We start from the raw sequence: 17706 nt of genomic DNA on the forward strand, positions 1-17706 counted from the left end.
TCTTTTCTGAGGCTGCGAAGTGGAGTCCATCTACCTGAACGTGGAGGCTGTAAACACACATCGGGAGAAGCCTGAGGTAGGTGAGGGACTCTGTGTCCTAAGCTGGCACGTGGTGAAAGCACCCTCCCCTGCAGAAAGGCAGCCCCAGTCCCACAGAGCTTGGGTGTTTCCACCAACAGGTAGAATAACCAGCACCCAGAAATGCAGGAACCACAGCCCAGACCCGAGGCACCCTAGACACGCACAGCTAGAGCAACCCTGCCTAAAAGGCCTCTCTGGCTGAGGTTCCCCCATACTTGCCTGAGAAGAGGGTCAGGATCCAGGCCTGTCTGAAAGAGGGGAGCCTGGCAGTAAGGACAAGAGGCAGGGAGGGGCGGGGGCTCCACACTGCTGGCTGCTTCCTGCTAATACTGGGTTCTCTCCTTTCAGAATGTGAATGTCACCCGGGAAACTGTGGAAGCCCTGGACACTGTCCCTGCCCACTACTGAGCCCTTCCCAGGAGGCTAAATTGCCTTTGCTCCTGCTTTCTTCTACCCCAGGAGCTCCTGCGTCTGCCCTTGCCCATATGCTCAGGTAACACTAAGCCTCTGAGGAAGTTATGGCCTCTAAGTTGATCCTCAGCGAGAGAGCTCTGCTTCCAGCAAGACCTCAGCAGCTCAAGCCATCCCCGTTCACAGTCACAGCCGAAAGACTGTCTGGCTCTGCATGGAGCTTTGTCTTACTTTCTCAATTCTTGTTCCCTGAGCAACAAAGGTTCCTCTTTCTCCCTGCAGGAGGGGGAGAAGTGGCCATTGTGAGGCCTCCTTCACTATGCATAAGAACTTGTCTCTGTGATGAGGCCCTGTTCCTGTGGGGGTGGGGACTGTGAAGGCTTTCTAGAGGCAGATTCCTGGGCAGCATTTCCAGAAGTAAGGGGCACCAGTGGGACTGACCCTTTATGAGCAATATGACTAGGGGTATGAGATCTTCCTTCTCACACAGGAAACTCTGGCACCTGGCTCATCATGTTCTCTGCTCCTATTCCTGCCCCCATCCTGGGGTCATTTCACTTTCCACATGGATAATATAACGAACACCCTGGAGTCCCCAGAACATTATCTCCAGGAACAGTTATCTCCCCTTACCTTCAACTACCCACTCTCCGAACTTTATTATTATTACCTGGAGTTCTACCTCCTCCGTCTTCTTAAATGCAACTGTCTGACCACCTACACCCTCTCTCATTATTTCATCTTTCAATGTCACTTCAAAACACCTAGCAGCATATCTATCACATATGAGTCACTTCAGTGATATTTAATACCATACTTTTTTTTAGACCTCATTAACATTCGTGTTCATCAATCCCTCCTTTGTTTCCCTATCCATTAGTCAGAAAGCTGATCTGCCCTTCAGGCTAGAACTGAGGCCCCATCTCTCCCATATAAACATGTTGATCTCTCCCTAAACACAGAAAAAACAGGGAGCACATCTAATTCACTTTGCAGTTTCAACGTTTATTTCTGATACCAAAACTTGACAGCACACAAGGGGGGGAAGAAAGCAATAGACAAGGAACAGCAAATAAATTTATCTTGCATGCCACTTTCAGTCAACAGGATGTGGCTCTCTAGATAGCTGTGTTTAGAAGGATTCTGAGGCTTCAGCCTCACTCAGGGGAAAGACTATTGCAACTGATTAGCAATATCTGTGAACATAAAAAAGAAAAAAAAGTAAAAGTCAATGCTATATACCAAATAGTAAGGAACATAAATAACAAATACTGCTTCCGCATACTTCCCTCTGCTACCCACCACGTGTTTCCTAGGACTCCCAGCTAGAGCACATAAATACATTCCCATGGATTCTATATCTCCCAATGACCCTAAGTGCCCAATCCAAAGTGATATACCTACCCAACATCTCACTCAACCCAGAAGAAACCGATGGCACCAAAGTTGGCAGCAAAGTTGGCACTGGCTGTACCACCAGGGCCAATAATGGGGCCGGCGAAGGTCTGAGGAAATCTGGAGCGAGCATTCTGGTGGTATCTGGCCCAGAAGGTAAATGGAATTCTGGACCAGGGATCTCCAAAATCTCCTTCCTCGTCCCAGGTCAGCAGCTCAAACTCAATGTCATCCCAGCTCCAGGGCCCAGATACGGCCTCATCTCCAATCCCCATGCGGGTTCTTGCCTCAGCCCGGGCCTCGGCCTCAGCTGCAGCAGCATCCAGAGCATCCAAGGCCTCATCTGCGGCCTCCATGAACTGCGCAGTCCAGTCACGAGGGTCTCTCTTCTGAACCTGAGATGAGGAATAGAAAATAAAACCCATAATAGTATTAGTTAATATTTATGAAGCACCTACTATATATTTAGCACCCTACTTTGTGCTATTGTTTATGTAGTAACAACAAATACCACCAATAATGTGGTACCTACCGTGTGTGATACCTAAAATCTCATTCCTGCTCTGGAATTTTCCCAGTCAGTCATAGTTCATCCCTTAACCTATTGAGTCTTGCAGTTCCTCTATTACCTCTGCAATGAATCGCAGCACTTTCATCTTGCTAGTCTCATGGTAGGAACGGAGGCCCCAGAGGAACTCATACTCAGGAGGATTGCTGTTGGGCACTCGTCTGTAGTCTAGGTACCTTAGAAAGAGGAGAAAGGCCTTTGTTTCTACCCAGGCAGAATGATAGTCCATCAATGCATAATAATCTGAGATTCTGACATCCCAGATTTCAGGTAGCAACTCCCCCCAGTCTCATTCCTAAACACAGATTTATCCTCTAATAATCAGGCATTTGAACTCCTGTGCCAGTGCTTCTACACAAAGCAGTCACCTAGGCCTGGAGGGTGGCTTGAGTAGGGTCATAGAAAGGACAACACTTAATTTCACCCCCTCTGTCACAGCTCTAGCTCCAAGTGCTTATAATCTTGTCATTGAATCACAGATAGGCCCATTGCAAAGCCTCAGCTAAGCTCAGCCTTTGGAATATCTACTGTGGGCGTGGTGGACAGGCTCCACTTGCAAGATCACTATACTGCAGGAAAATCCAACCACAAGGAGCATACTCAATAAATACTCCTGCGTACATATGTGTGTGTATATGCATAGGTATAGGTATAGTTAGTATAAGAAATGAGCATGGAAAGGGTTTTCTGAGGCTGACCAGCACACAGAATTCATGAAGACCAGACAAAGCTGCTTAGGCATCACTTACTTTTGCTTTACAAACTCGTAAGTGAGAAGTTTCCTCAGATCTCCAAGGAGGGGATGTCTTACCCTGATAGTAACAACAACAACAAAAAAGGGATCCATAATCACACACTATGACATTGCCCAAAGGAAAGAAGAGAGTTTTCCAGCACAGAGGTCAGAGACAAGAGAAGAGGCAGAGAGGTCAGGACTATTTCCCCATCCACCCAGGTCACATCCTTGGGCTCTGTACCTCCCCAAACCAATTCCCTTAGACCACCAGGCTGATGCAATCCTGGGACCATCCTCTGTTGCCAAAGGATGATATACACAGGCAAGAGATGAGAGAGCCCAATCATACCCAGGACGCAGTCCCATCTTGCGTAGTGCCTCCCAGAGGACAGCTGCAATGGGAGGCAAGGGGAGACAAGGGATGGAAAATGAGCGTGGAAAACAGGCGGTAGCCAACCCCCAGCTGCTGGCCCAGCCACTCACCTTCACTGGCACGGTTGCCATTCATGAAGATGACACCCAAAATCACTAAGAGGAGACCCAGCTTGGGTGTGTCTTTGGTCCTAAAGAAGTACAAAAAGAATATATTTTCAGCAGTCATTTGCATGAGACACCCCAGGCAGCTTACCCATCTAGCTTCCCCAGTATTCCTCAGCTAGGGGATAATTCTACCCCAGGTCTGCCCATGACCTGCTATGTGACCCTGAATCCTGGACCTGGCCTACTCGAAACTCCAGGAAAAAAGCATCACTGAGAAAGGCAATGTTCCACCTCCTTTCCCATCTTACGTTCCCAGTATGCCAGCCAGGGACTCAGGGGTACTGATGAGAATATACAGGTGTTCTTCCTTGTCAATTTCCTTCAGCTGAATTCCAAATTTCTACAGGGACAAAAAAACAGACTATGAAATTACAAAATCTAGCATAAGCTACCCCCACTCAGTACTACCCACACTCAGCTACTCCTTCGCCTCCCTGTGAGATTTGCCCTAAACTCCCAGTAGGAATCCCATGAATCTTTTAAATCAAGACTTTCCCATGATATCTAACAAAAACAAAAACCAAAAAACCTTTCCCCATCATTCTGTTCCTCAGGGCTGCCTTCTCACCTTCTCCAGGACAAAGCATGCGCGTTCAATGATTTCTGGATACACATCAGTGTATTCACGGATGATATCCCTCAGCATTTCTGTAGGAGAGAGGAGGGAGCACCTGAGCTGAGCAGGGGCCACAGAGCTGCGACCTCTTTGCCAGCCCTGCCCAGGGGAGCACAGTCAGTGAAAAAGGAAGACTCAACCATGGAAGGACGGGATTGAAGAGGAGGGGACATATAAGCAAAGAGATGTCCACAGAGCACGGGGTGAGGGGAAGAGCAGAGCTCCAGGAGAGGGCACTGGATACCTACCTGAGCGCTTGATGGGCACCTTTGTGTAATCTTTAAGCATCAGGTACTTGACCAACTTATTCGCCTGGGAGGGAAAAAGGAAATCATTAAAGTTATAAGATATTTACAGAACACTTGGTTGAATTATAGATGGAAAGACAACAATGAAAAGAGCAAGGGGTGGGGGGAGAAGTGACTGGGGAGTTACAGTTCTTACTCTTTCCTGAAGAAGGGCCACATCTCGGGGCTGTGAGGCACCCAGGTTCTGTGAGGCACGCGAGTTGGGAGAGGGGCGCAGGTTTGGTGAGGGGCGCAGGTTCTGCCAGTCAGGTGGAACTGGCCAATCGGTGGGGATCCAGTCAGGTGGGAGCGGCCAGTCAGTGGGAAGCGGCCAATCGGGTGGCAGTGGCCAATCAGGGGGTAGTGGCCAGTCGGGAGGGCCTTGCCAATCTGGAGGACCCTGCCAGCCTGGTGGAGTCTGCCATCCAGGTGGAGTCTGCCATCCAGGTGGATTCTGCCAGGCCAATGGGTTCGGCCAGACAACTGGACCAGGCCAGACAATGGGGTTCGGCCAGATCACAGGGTTCTGCCAGATCACTGGGTTTGGCCAGATCACTGGGTTCTGCCAAGCAACTGGGTTTTGCCAGGCTGGTGGGGTCTGCCTAGCTGGGGGGCTCTGACGTGCTGGTGGGGTCTGCCTGGCTGGCTGGTTTTGCCAGCCTGATGGGTTCTGCCAAGCCAATGGGGTCTGCCAGAGCACATTGGGGGGTGCGCCAGGTGGGCTCTGAGTGGTAACTGGAACCGGTGCAGACCTCCAGGTCCCTGGAGCCAGTGGGGCCCGCCTCTGATCCCCACTGCTGCTCTCTTCCACATTCAAGTTATTAATCTGCATCATCAGAGAAAAGGAAGGTCAGGGTCACCAACTGTTTCTATGTCCTCACCATATCTGTTCCAGGAAGGCCCCCTAAAACCCTCACCTGTAGTGACAGCCTGACCCACTAGCCAATGGTCACCCTGAGTCCTGGGCTTGTCTTTCACTGTCTTCCAGGCAGGAGTTTCATCTCTGAACCAGGCCAGGAGCAACCCAAGGGTGGGGCCTGAGGCTTCTCCTCTTCCCATGTCCACCACTGGCTCTGCTTGTACCACCCTGGACAAATCACTCAAGTCACTTCACCTCTCTGGGACTTAGTTTCCTTCTCATAAAACTGAAACTATGATCCCTAGCTGGTATGAGGTACCTTGAAGATTTAGTGAGTGAGATAACCTGTGTGAATGTGCCTAGGCCAAGACCTAACACATGGTGGCTACTTTCAAAACGTAAAGTGAATTACATACAGGCTGTATATATTATGTGTCCATGTCTCATCTCCCCATTAGTCTGCGGACACTCAGAGAACAGGAATTAACACTTTCACCTTTATCATCCCCTACAACCTAGTCAAATACAGACAGTTACATATATTGTTTTGTTTTGTTTAGAACAAATGAACAACCTCAGAGAAGAAAAGAGAGCGCCCAAAGCAAAGTGGAACTAGCAGGGATCTCACCTTGCGGGTCCTCTTGCCCCGAATTATAGTCCTGGACTCCAGATTCTGAGCCTGGGAACCATCTGCTGATGTCTGTGCAGCTGCACCATCAGATTCACAGATACCTGGGCATGGGTCAGCCTCTATGTCAGCCTGGGAAGTGGCTATCTTGGCTTGGTTAACATTCTGGGTCTGGGTATCAGCTACTGGGGCCTTAGTGGTGTCATTCCAAGCCCTGAAGGCTGTTTTGGGCTGAGTGCTGACCATCTCACTGGCACTGAGAGACTGAGAGAAATTGTAGGTGGCATTTGGGCCCACCGTAGTAGTGGTATTCTGGGCCTTAAAGGCCATCTCCGACTTGTTGGCAGTTAACTCACTGGTGGTTGCTGCCTGGGAAAAATCATAGGCAGCATTTGGGCCCTTTGGGGGGGCATTCTGGGACTTAAAGGCTGCTGTAGGCGGTGTGTTGGGAGTCTCCTTGGCATTAAGAGCCTGAGAGAAATCATAGGCAGCATTTGGGCCTTTTGTGGTGGCATTCTGGGCCTTAAAAGCTGTCTTAGGCTTAGTGGCAGCTGCTAAAGCCTGCATATCAGCCATCTCACTGGCTGTTGGGGACTGTGAACTCTGAGGACTAGCATTCGGCGCGCTGGCAGCTGCTGTGGCCTGGTTGGTAGGCGGAGCCTCTGAGATCTGGATGGCCTCCATCAGGGTCTGCATAAGCAAGGTGCTGTCTTCCACGGAGGCCTCAGCCTGCAAATACAGGGGAAAAAATTAAATCTCTGGGTCTGCGAAGTGGGGTTGGGAGGATAGGGGAGAGAACATGCAGGGAAGGTGCAGGCGAGCGGTTGGTGCAAAAAGAGGAAGGCTGAGGAAGAGATCTAGTGGCCTGCGTGGATTAAGGGATAACAAAACTTGTGGTAGGGGCCGAGTGGGGCAGGGGCTAAACAAGGGGTGGGGCCAAATGAGGAGAGGGGGCAAAGTGGATGGGGGGTGCTGATCTAGGAGTGAGGTTAGAACAGGGCAATGCAGAGTGAGGTAGGAGCTCAGGAGGAGGAGGCGGAGCAAGAGTGCCGCCTTGAGGAGTTGAGGAGAATAAGGGGGTCGCAGGGGGTGGGGAATGCTGGAGAAAGGGAGGGTGGAGGCGGGAGGTTGGGGGAGGGGGCGGCGGAGAGCTCTACAAGCCTCAGGACTACGGAAAAAAAAGGTTCCTTACCCAACCAGGATTCTCTGGGCAGATTGCCCTGACTACTAACAGGGTCTCCCCTTTCTCTGAGCAGGGACTGATGGCTGAAAAGGGACGACCCCCCCCACACCCCGCGCCCTTAAACCATGGGAATTTGAAAAACGACGGAATCTAGGCACCAAGAAGGCAAAATCGGATCCAGGCGTCTGGACAGCCAAAGGGGCCCGGGGGGAACTGTCGGCTAGGGAAATGGTGGGGAGGGGAGTGGAGATCTCACCTGGAAGCCGAGGAGGCCCGCACCACAGTCCATTTTCTGAGACATGGTTCTTGTCCCTCTGGCAAGAGCAGAGCCTGGGGGGTGTGGAGGAGGAGTTGGGCATTATACTACAGAGGGCAAATGCGAAGGAACAAATTTGGGGAGATGGTGGTGTTTGAGGTTTGATTGTGGGGGCGGATGAGGTGCTGAATGTGAGGGGAACGGGCCAGATCGGAGTGCGAAAAGTGAATGGGTGTCCGGATGGAGGTTCTGAATCCCGAGAAGCTACGACGGGGAGAAGCTTCAAATCGGGGTTCAGATAAGAGTTCTGAATCCAGGCAGATTGCGTTGGGATTCGCATTTGGGAAATTGAATGGAGTTTTCCAATCAGGAGGAATCGTATAACAGTACAGATCGAGGTCGAGAAATCTGTAGAGATTCTGAACGATGGGAGGGGTTCAGAGAGCGAACAGGGATTCTGAATAAGGGAGGTTCAGGTGAGGGGTGTGTGAATCGGGGTTCGGGGAGTGGAAGAGGGATCAGAATCCGGGGTAAAGGGATCGGGATGAAAAATGGGGGGCCCGCACCAGGGGGCAAGATGCCCTGTCTGGGGGCTAATTCTCACCTTGCCTCAGGCCCCAACCCCAACCCCCTCGTTGCCTCCCTTCTTCACGACTCAGAGGATCGGGATTGCAGTGTTCTGCTCTCAGCAGCCGCACCCTCTCCTTGTCCAGGAGAAAATGCCAGCGCGGCAGCTAGGACGACCCCGCCTCTTCGCCTAATATACCACCCACCGCCTCACATGGTTGTACGCATGCGCAAGAACTGACCGACCAAATAAGAGTCCCGCCCGTTTCCCCAACAAAAGCTTCGCCCTGAAGGCTAAGCTGCGCATGTGCAGCGGGAAACAGTCCCGCCCCTTTGCCAACACACCACCCCACCACCAACCAGGTGGACAGTTTACAGCGGTCCCTCCCCTTCCTCTATATCCCCTCCCCCAAACAGATGCGCTGTGCCTCTAGATCCCACCCCTTGCCCCACACACCGGCCCCCTACCTTTTCCGCAATGCGTCTCTGTTCTATCCCTCCCTCTCAAGGCCCCTCCTGTCAGGTGGGCATGCAACTCCACCCTCTAGTCTAGCAGCACTTAGGTCACTATTAAGGAGGTCTCTGTGTGGGGTCTCTAATTGCAACAAGTGCTTGGCTCCTGCTAAAAATAAGCTCATCCACTTAGGGGGCCTAGGAAAAGGAATGGCCAGAGAGGATACATTAATGGAGGTAGAAAAAGTCTGTGCCTGCCACGTGACTCTACATGATCTTCCCCCCCACCCAAAAGCTTCCAGACTCATAAACATTAGCTTCTTTCCTGCCCTTTTGCAGCTCCAGCTATTTATTTTGTGTGTGGAGGCGGGGAGGAGGGGAGGGAAGGGCACAACGTGTACTTCACAGCACGATCTACGCTGGAGCTTGTTTTCCTCTCACAGCAGCCTTGGGAGGTGGATATCAGCATCTCCATTGTACAGATAAAGACGCTGAGCTACAGACATTACATGAACTAGACAAGGACACTGAGCCAGTAAACAGAAAATGCAAAATGTGGGCCTGGGTCTTCCAGACCCTAAAAACCCCTGTTGCACCATCGCTGGCCCGGGGACTGAGGCACCCTCCCTTCTTCAGTTTGAGCAACAGATCCGCCCCACCTCCCCTGCTCTGTCAGCACCCGTCCCAAGCAAGCAAGTGTTCTGTTCCCTGAGACCTAAGCTCACGCTCTGCATCCCGGAGGGCACAGGTGGGGATCCGCTCCCCCCTCCCCGCCTGCTCTACGTGGGTCCATCCCAGTGTGCAAATTGCTCCTTGGGGTCCACTCCCTGCTCCGTCAGGCCTCTTTGCTATGAGTGGCACAAACGCTGTCCCTGAGGCCTTTCTGGTGCCTGCTGGAGCAGCCAGGACAATAAGGCACCTGTATGTCTGAGCCATGGCAAGCCTTGATTAAGAGTAAACGTTTGCCCTGCTTCCTTCCAGGGCTGGGCCTCAATTCGTGGGATGGAGTGCTGGACCAGTGTGTCACTAGCTGCATGAGCCCACTCAGGCCACTGGAATTCTCTGAGCCTGGCTTCTCAACGGGAAGCACAAGTAGTACTTACTGGGGTCCTACCCAACAACAAACGTGCTGCACTTCCAGAATGACTGGAGAAGCTCAAAAAGGCAGAAAATGATATACAGATGTGAAATGACTCAAATTGAACTGATACTCTCCAAAAATCCAAGGTAGATCTTTGTACACTTCACATTTGTTCTTGCATCAGCTCCTGCCAGGAGCCAACATATGAAAGGAAGCTAATGCTGGGAAGAACTGCAGCATTTGGTCCCCAAGGGCCAACATCAATTCTGCCTGGCTGGATGACTTTCCTCATCTGTTGCATAGCAACCTCCCCTGTCAAGCTGCCTGTTTTTCCTCAGCACTTCCTCTGTAAAGTGTCTGCAGTGGGACGTGATCAGACTCAGGAAAGGTCTGAAACACCATGTTATATGCTTTCTGCTCCCAAATCTGTATTTCCAGTTCTTGACTTGGCTTATGAGTTCTAGATCTATAATCCAACAGACTACCTCACTTCTGCAATTGTCTTGGTATTTTTACTATTAACAGGTCCCATATATCCTCCTCCTCAGCACATTGTGTTTCTCCTTTAGTCATGCCCTTCTCTCTCTTTTAGAGATGGATTTTTGTTTGTTTTATTCATTGCTGTATCCCTAGCACCTAAAATGATGCCTGGCATATTTTATATGCTCAAAAAATATTTAATGAATGAATGAATCCCACCATCCACCCTACTGCTTATGCAAGAAACCTGAGAGGCACTCTTTTTTCTTTCCTGTGATGAATTCACTTACTTTTACTCATTACACAAATAATGCATATTCATCATTAAAAATTCAAACATTACCTAAATATTTTAGAAATTAAGTAGCCATCACTCCAAATCTCACCACCTTGAGGTAACTGCTATTAAGATTTTGATGCTACCTTTTCATACACTTTATGCATATATATTCTTACATAAATGGGATTACATTATATATGCCATACTTTAAATTGCATTCTTTTACTTACTGCCTCCCACTTTCTTTCACCTCTATACCCTCATCTGAGACATGGTTGTTTTTTTTTTTTGCGGTACGCAGGCCTCTCCCGTTGCTGAGCACAGGCTCTGGACACGCAGGCTCAGCCAGCCATGGCTCACAGGCCCAGCTGCTCGGCGGCATGTGGGATCTTCCCGGACCGGGGCACAAACCCGTGTACCCTGCATCGGCAGGTGGACTCTCAACCACTGTGCCACCAGGGAAGTCCTGAGACATGCATTTTTAACAGCCATTTTTATATCCTTTTATGTCCAAACATGTTCCATGTTTTTTGTTTTACAAACATTAAGATCATATTATATACACTTTAATGCATCTGATTTATCTTAGTTAATGCTAATCTACCTCTGATTCATTCTTTTACATTCCTGCATAATATTCCATAATAGGGATGGACCACAATGTATTCAACCATTTCCTCACTGATGGTAATTCATTTTGGTTTCAGGTGTTTTGGCGGAGGGAGGGAGAACATACCAACAACATTGCAATAAAATACTTGTACATATATCCTTATATTTTAATGCTCAATATTTATTCCTATGACATCAGATGCCCAGGAGTAAGACTGATATACTCTACGTTTGGTGTCATAAGACTTTTCCAATTTTTTTTCCAATCTGATGTGTATTTTATTGGTATCTCCTTCTGTTTTTAATTTACATTTCTGATAAGTAAGTAGTGGACCACATATTCATATAAGAATGGACCTACTGGATTTCTTTTGGAAAGTACTTATGCAAGTCTTTTACCTATTTTTCTTGTGTTGTCTTTGTCTTAATTATTTTGCGGACTTCTTGGTACAGTCCTACAGATGCTTATTGAAATCCCTTAGAGCTAGATGTATTGCAAATGTTTTTTTTCACATTTTAGTAAGTGTGTATACTCTATACTATGTAACAGTTCCAACTGCAAGAATATATCTGCCAAAAAGGCCAGATATATTATTCACTTATGCACATTCCCTTAGCAGCTAAGAGAATGTGATCTAGGATTTACCAGTGTGGTGGGGTCCTGAAGACCACCATCGGGTTCAATGATTCACTAGAAGCACTCACAGAACTCAGGATAGGTGCTACATTCATGGCTATGGTTTATTACAATGAAAGGATATCGATTTAAATCCACAAAGCTAAAAGATGCATTAAGTCAAAGTCCAGGAGAGAACAGGGATGAGCTTCCAGTTGTCCTCTCTCAGTGGAATTGTATGGCAGTGCTTAATTCTCCCAGCAAGATGTGTGATAACCAGGGAAGCTCACCTGAGCCTTGGCGCCTGGGATTTTACTGGAGGTCAGTCACGTAGGCATGGAACACCTGGGTGGCTAACCTTAGTTTACTCAGTCTTCAGCCTGTGCAGAGGTCAAACTAATGCCGCAAGGCTCAAGGTCCCACTATAAATCATACTCTTAACATAAACCATCTGTTGGCCCAAAGCCCCGGGTGAACAAAGAGACTCTAATCAGGCACCATATGCCAAAGGCTTAGAGGTTATCTCCCAGGGGTTTGTCAAGAGCTGGACCTTTCTTTGGAATGTGCAGACATTTTTCGGAATGCACAGGGTTTGAACACCCCAGACCTGCCGAGTCAAGTCTTCTACTGCACAGTCATAATTCCAACCTAACACTTGATCTGAAAGGAGTGATTCAAAGATTCAATGATGGAATTCAATGCCATATCTGTGATGGTGGGAGCAGGAACCGCAAGAAAATCCAGTTTCTAGGCGCAGCATTGGTAGCAGGGCCAAGGGCAGCATCCAGTATACAGTATTCAGTGGTGACAGTAATAGTATCCAACCATGCCAATATTTATGGCATGATTTTTGAAATACAGCTGGGCCAGCTGCTCTTAGCAAATTATTTTATTAATTCTACCACTTTAACATACTTAAGAATATTTAAATTTTAAAAATTAATTATGGATACACTGAAAATTGCAAAGATAGTACAGAGAGGTCTTATGTACCCTTTAGCTGCTTCCCTCAGTGAGCACATCTATATACATATAATACAATATCAAAACCAGGAAATTGACATTGGTATCACATGTGTGTATAGTTCTATGTCACTTTATCACATGTGGAGGTTTCCACAGTAATCACCACAACAACCAAGATACAGAACTATTCTGTCACCACAAAGATTTCCCTGTACTACCCCTTTATAGTCACACTTACCTCCATTCCCACCACTATCCCTAACCCTTGGAAGCCATTAATGTGTTCTCCATCTCTGTAATTTTAACATTCCAAGAAGATTATAAAATTGGAATCATACAGTATGTCACATTTTGAGTGACTTTTTTCACTCAGCATAATGCCTGTGAGATACATCCAAGTTGTGTGGTTTTCTCCTTTTTATTGCTGAGTACTATTCAATGGTATAGATGTGCCACAGTTGGTTTAACCATTCACCCACTGAAGTACATCTGTGTGGTTTCCAGTTTGGGCTATTAGAATAAAGCTGCTATAAACATTTTTGTACAGTTTTTTCTGTGAACATAAGTTCTCATTTCTCTGGGATAAATGCCCAAGAGGGCAATTGCTGGATTGTGTAATAAGAGCATGCTAGGTTTATAAGAAACTTGCCAAACTTTCCCAGAGTGATTGTATCATTTTACATTCCCACCAACAATATGTGAGTGGATCTATTTTCTCCAAATCCTTGGCAGCATGTGTTGCATATTTTTAGGAATTCTGATAAATGTGAAATAATAACTCATTGTGGTTATAATTTACATTTCCCTAATGGCTAATAATGTTGAACATTTTTAACATATGCCTATTTGCCATCAATATATCCTCTTTGGAGAAATGTTTCTTCATGTCTTTTGTCCATTTTTCAATGGATTGTTTTCTTTCTTTTTTTTAAAGTGTTGAACCTTGAGAATTTATATATTTTATGTACGAGTCTTTTGTCAGATATATGGTTCGCAAACTGGTTTCTCCCAGTTTGTAGCTTGTGTTTTCATCCTCTTAACAGAGTCACATGGCAAATTTTTTAGAAGTCCAATTTATTGATTTTTTTTCCTTTCAAAGACTGTGGTTTTTGTGTCATTTCTAAGAACTCTTCAACAAGCCATAAGGATCTGAAGATTTTATCCTATATTATATTCTAAAAGACTTATGGTTTTAACTTTTTTTTTTTTTTTTTTTGTGGTACACGGGCCTCTTACTGTTGTGGCCTCTCCCGTTGCGGAGAACAGGCTCCGGATGCGCAGGCTCAGCGGCCATGGATCACGGGCCCAGCTGCTCCGCGGCATGTGGGATCTTTCCGGAACGAGGCATGAACCCGTGTCCCCTGCATCTGCAGGCGGACTCTCAACCACTGTGCCACCAGGGAAGCCCAGGTTTTAACTTTTATATGGGAGTCTATCATCCATTTGGATTGAAATTTTGAATGAGATTTGAGGTCTAGGTTGAGTTTTATTTGGGGGTATGGGAGAGGCAGAGATACAGAAATCCATCTGATCATTCCAGCACAATTTGTTTAAAAGATAATCCTTCCATTGAGTTATCTTTGCACCTTTGTAAAACATCAGTTGGCCATACTTGCATGAGGCTATTTCTGAGTTCTCTATTCTGTTCCACTGGTCTGTGTGTCTACTCATCCATCAATACTGCAATAGTCCTGATTACTGTAGTTATACAATAGTCTTGAAGTTGGATAGAATTTTATTCTTCTTTTTCAGAATTATTTTATCTATTATTCTAGTTCTTCTGTTTTTCTACACATTTTGGAATAATTTATATCTACAAAGCATCTTACTGTAATTTTGATAGCAACTGCATTCAACCTGTATATCAATTTAGGGAGAATTAACATCTTTCCTATGTTGATTGTTCTAATTCATGAATACAGTATGTCTCTCCTTTTATTTTGATCTTCTTTGAGTTCTTCATCAGTTTTGTGTATTCTGCTGTTGTTGGGTGGAGTGTTCTATAAATATCAGTTAGATCCTGTTGGCTGATGATGTTGAGTCTATCTGATTATACTTTTCTCCAAATTTGGGAAGTTTTCAGCCACTTTTTCAGCCCTTCCTCCTTCTCTCCTTCTGTGACTATGATGACAGCTATGTTAGATCTTTTGCAATAGTCCAACAAATACCTGAAGGCTCTATTTATTTTTGTTTTTCAGTCTATTTTTCTCTGTCAGATATAATTTCTATCATTTCACCTTCAAGTTTACTAATTCATTCTTCTGTCTTCTTATTCTGCTGTTGAGTTCATCTATTGATTAAGTTCATTTATTGGATTTTTCAGTTCCTAAATTTTTAAAATTCTTCTTTATATCTTCTATTCTTTTGAAGATTTTCTATTTCTTTGCTGAGACTTTCTGTTCTTTCATGTGTCCTATGAACAATTGCTCATTGAAACGTTTTTATCAAGGCTGTTTAAAAACCCTTGTAGATGACTCTAATATCTGTCATCTTGGTGTTGGTGTGTGTTGACTGTCTTTTCTCATTCCAGTTGTGATTATCATAGTTCTTGATATGACAATTGATTTTCAATTGCATCCAGGATATTTTGCATCTTATAAGGATCTGAATCTTACTTAAATCTTCTGGTTTACCACATGTGGGTGGAAGTCCACATTCCTACTCAGCCTCCACTGACACCTGGGAGAGAGGGGCTTCTTGTTACTGAGGGCTAAGTGAGAGTTCCAGCTCCATATTAAGCTTTTACTGATACCACCCTGATTGGGAGAGACCAGGTGCCTAATTACATAGCCAGGGAACTCACCACCACATCATTGCTTGGGATCCAAGTTCCCTAGAGAGCATGCCATCTTATCTCCTACTTTCAGGGTCATCACACGTTTGGTTTATATATAATGCTCAGTGACAAATAGGGAAGAGTACATCTATACCATTTACCTCTTCCTGCTGGAAGCAGAAGCCCCCAATTCTAGTTGGGGGCTTTTAAAAAAGTTATAACCATGGAGATTTCTAATGTAAAATCATACTATAAGAAAAAAATAATTTGATCACTTAATTAACAATATATATTGCAGTCATTTTGATGTCTTATATGAGTTGCTGAAATAACAAAAACAATATTGGGCAATAATCTGAAAAAGTAACATCCCTTTCTTTTTCTTGAAATGATTTTACCATTTAGAATGTTTGTTGCTTTTTTATAAGTAGCTTTCAAACAACATATTTAGTAGTTTATTTCTCTTCCTATTTTACTTACAGTTACTCATGTTTCTTTCTTCCTTGTTCCCAAATCTAATCCATCACCTATTCTTGTTGATTCTACCATTTTAAGTACACCTCGATTCCATTCTGTTCTCTCACTTTTCATCATCCTATTGCTAGAAGGATGCATGAAGAGAGGGAGAAATGGAGAGAGAAAAGTTGAAAAGAGAGGGGATGAAGAGAAAGAGAAGGGAGGAAGGAAAGAAGAAAAAGAAAGAATGAGTGACAATAGCAGTTGCAAGTAAATGGAATTATTAAGATAAGGAGAAATAAGAGAATGGAGAAGGAATGGATACTAAGTTGAAATAGACAAAGCAGGAGGAAAGAGAATGAGGAAGTAGAATGCATAAGGGAGAAGAGATGTAGGATGGAAGAGTGTGAAAGGGAGGTGGAAGGAGATAGAGAGATTAAGGGGTAAATGAAAAAGAAAGGAAAATAAACAAGAGGAAGGAAGAGAAAGAGGAAGGAGGGTGTAGAGAAAATAACTAGGGAGGAAAGAGGAGTGTCTGAAGTAAGAGGGGCAGGGTGGAGGAGGAAGAGGAAGGGGGATGGGGGAGAGGGAGGAGGAGGAATGATGTGGAATCACACCTCACTATTGGCAGATTTCAGTCTGCAGAGAGAAGAATGCTTAATGTTAGAACTTCTTTTTTCTCCTCAAATACCTAGTTCCCTTTATATTTGGTACCCATCAAAGTGCCAGAGGTAATTTCTCACAGGACGTCACTCTTGCCTAGAGGTAAGACCACTGTGGTTTTCAACCAGTAAGCACCACGTGCCCCACATTTTGAATAGATAAATTTGTGTGTGATACTCAGCATTTATCACATACTTTCTGCTGCTCGTTATTCATCAGGTATGGATGTTATCTGACAAATTTAGGTATGCAGGAAATGTAAGTTTTTTCTCTGCAATTCAACTTGAATTCTGTCAAGTTCCCAATCTACTGAGTGGTTGAAACTCAACTCCAGCAGTGTGAAGTTCTCCTCACCCCATTCTTTGGGATTGTAAGTTATGGTATCTTAGTGTCAAAACATCACGATGAGTGATATATGTTGAGTATCACATGTCCATGCCAGCATGACATGATGTCATATCTGGTTTACCAATGTTTGTCCAAGCAGCTAGCTGTTGAGTTGAGCCTAATTCTTTACCACAAAGCCCCTTTTGGGGTCTGACTCTCTCTGAGGGTGTCATATCCCACTCATATACATGGGAAATATTCTGCTACTCCTATCATATGTTCATCTCTGTGAGGCTGTCTTTGATTAACATATTCTTCTTATACTCCCATGATATCCTGAGCTGAGAGAAACTATGTGAGGAAGCCCAAAGCTCAGAAAGCATATAGATACCACACAACCATTTTTAGTTTGTAGTCTTGTCCTTGTCCTCTTCCTGGCCTTACCCAAGAAGTGAGGCACAAGGCCACATTGCTAGAGGATCTTACAAACCTATCTTGGGTTTCTTCCCATCCCTGTAACACAGGGTTTGGTTTCTCCTTTTTTCAGTAACCCACAATATCTACTGACTTCTTACTTCTTCTTTGCTTTTCTTCCCAAAATGAATATGAGGCTAGAGATACAGTCTTGAAAAGAAGTGCTAACAAGAACAAAAAGCTAAACAAACTAAAAGTCAATGAGTTTTCTTAGACTTCAAGGAGAAACAAGGTTTCAGAGCAAACCACCATCCTGAAATATTGAGGGACAGGCAAATCAAGAGTCACAGACAAGATCTGCTTACCTAAGGCAGAAGCCACTAGAGCCATAACCTTGTAGGAACTCTTAAATGAAAATTTTGACAAACTGCTAGAGGCTGAATATGGACTAGAAT

The 17706-nt window shown here is 45.6% G+C and overlaps 1 protein-coding gene across 4 annotated transcripts in view; it reads right to left on the minus strand.

The window, feature by feature from the left end:
* Positions 1–1476: 1476 nt before the first annotated feature.
* The window catches only part of MAGED1 (MAGE family member D1), a 73460-nt gene continuing 57230 nt past the window's right edge, over positions 1477–17706 (minus strand). For 2 of the 4 annotated variants that reach the window (XM_060138235.1, XM_060138234.1), the window contains 12 exons: positions 7561–7634; positions 6122–6850; positions 4792–5460; positions 4596–4659; positions 4300–4379; positions 3980–4071; positions 3675–3754; positions 3541–3583; positions 3205–3267; positions 2517–2631; positions 1897–2282; positions 1477–1688 (listed from right to left, as the gene is read on the minus strand). In XM_060138235.1, the coding sequence (XP_059994218.1) occupies positions 1905–2282; positions 2517–2631; positions 3205–3267; positions 3541–3583; positions 3675–3754; positions 3980–4071; positions 4300–4379; positions 4596–4659; positions 4792–5460; positions 6122–6850; positions 7561–7605 (2358 nt within the window). In that variant the 5' untranslated portion in view covers positions 7606–7634 and the 3' untranslated portion in view covers positions 1477–1688; positions 1897–1904. Of the gene's footprint in view, positions 1689–1896; positions 2283–2419; positions 2632–3204; positions 3268–3540; positions 3584–3674; positions 3755–3979; positions 4072–4299; positions 4380–4595; positions 4660–4791; positions 5461–6121; positions 6851–7560; positions 7635–8164; positions 8321–17706 lie in introns of those variants that run through there. The other 2 variants (XM_060138233.1, XR_009538519.1) reach the window with 2 other exon arrangements.

This window comes from Lagenorhynchus albirostris, chromosome X (genome assembly GCF_949774975.1).
Source record: "Lagenorhynchus albirostris chromosome X, mLagAlb1.1, whole genome shotgun sequence".
Taxonomy (NCBI): Eukaryota; Metazoa; Chordata; class Mammalia; order Artiodactyla; family Delphinidae; genus Lagenorhynchus; species Lagenorhynchus albirostris.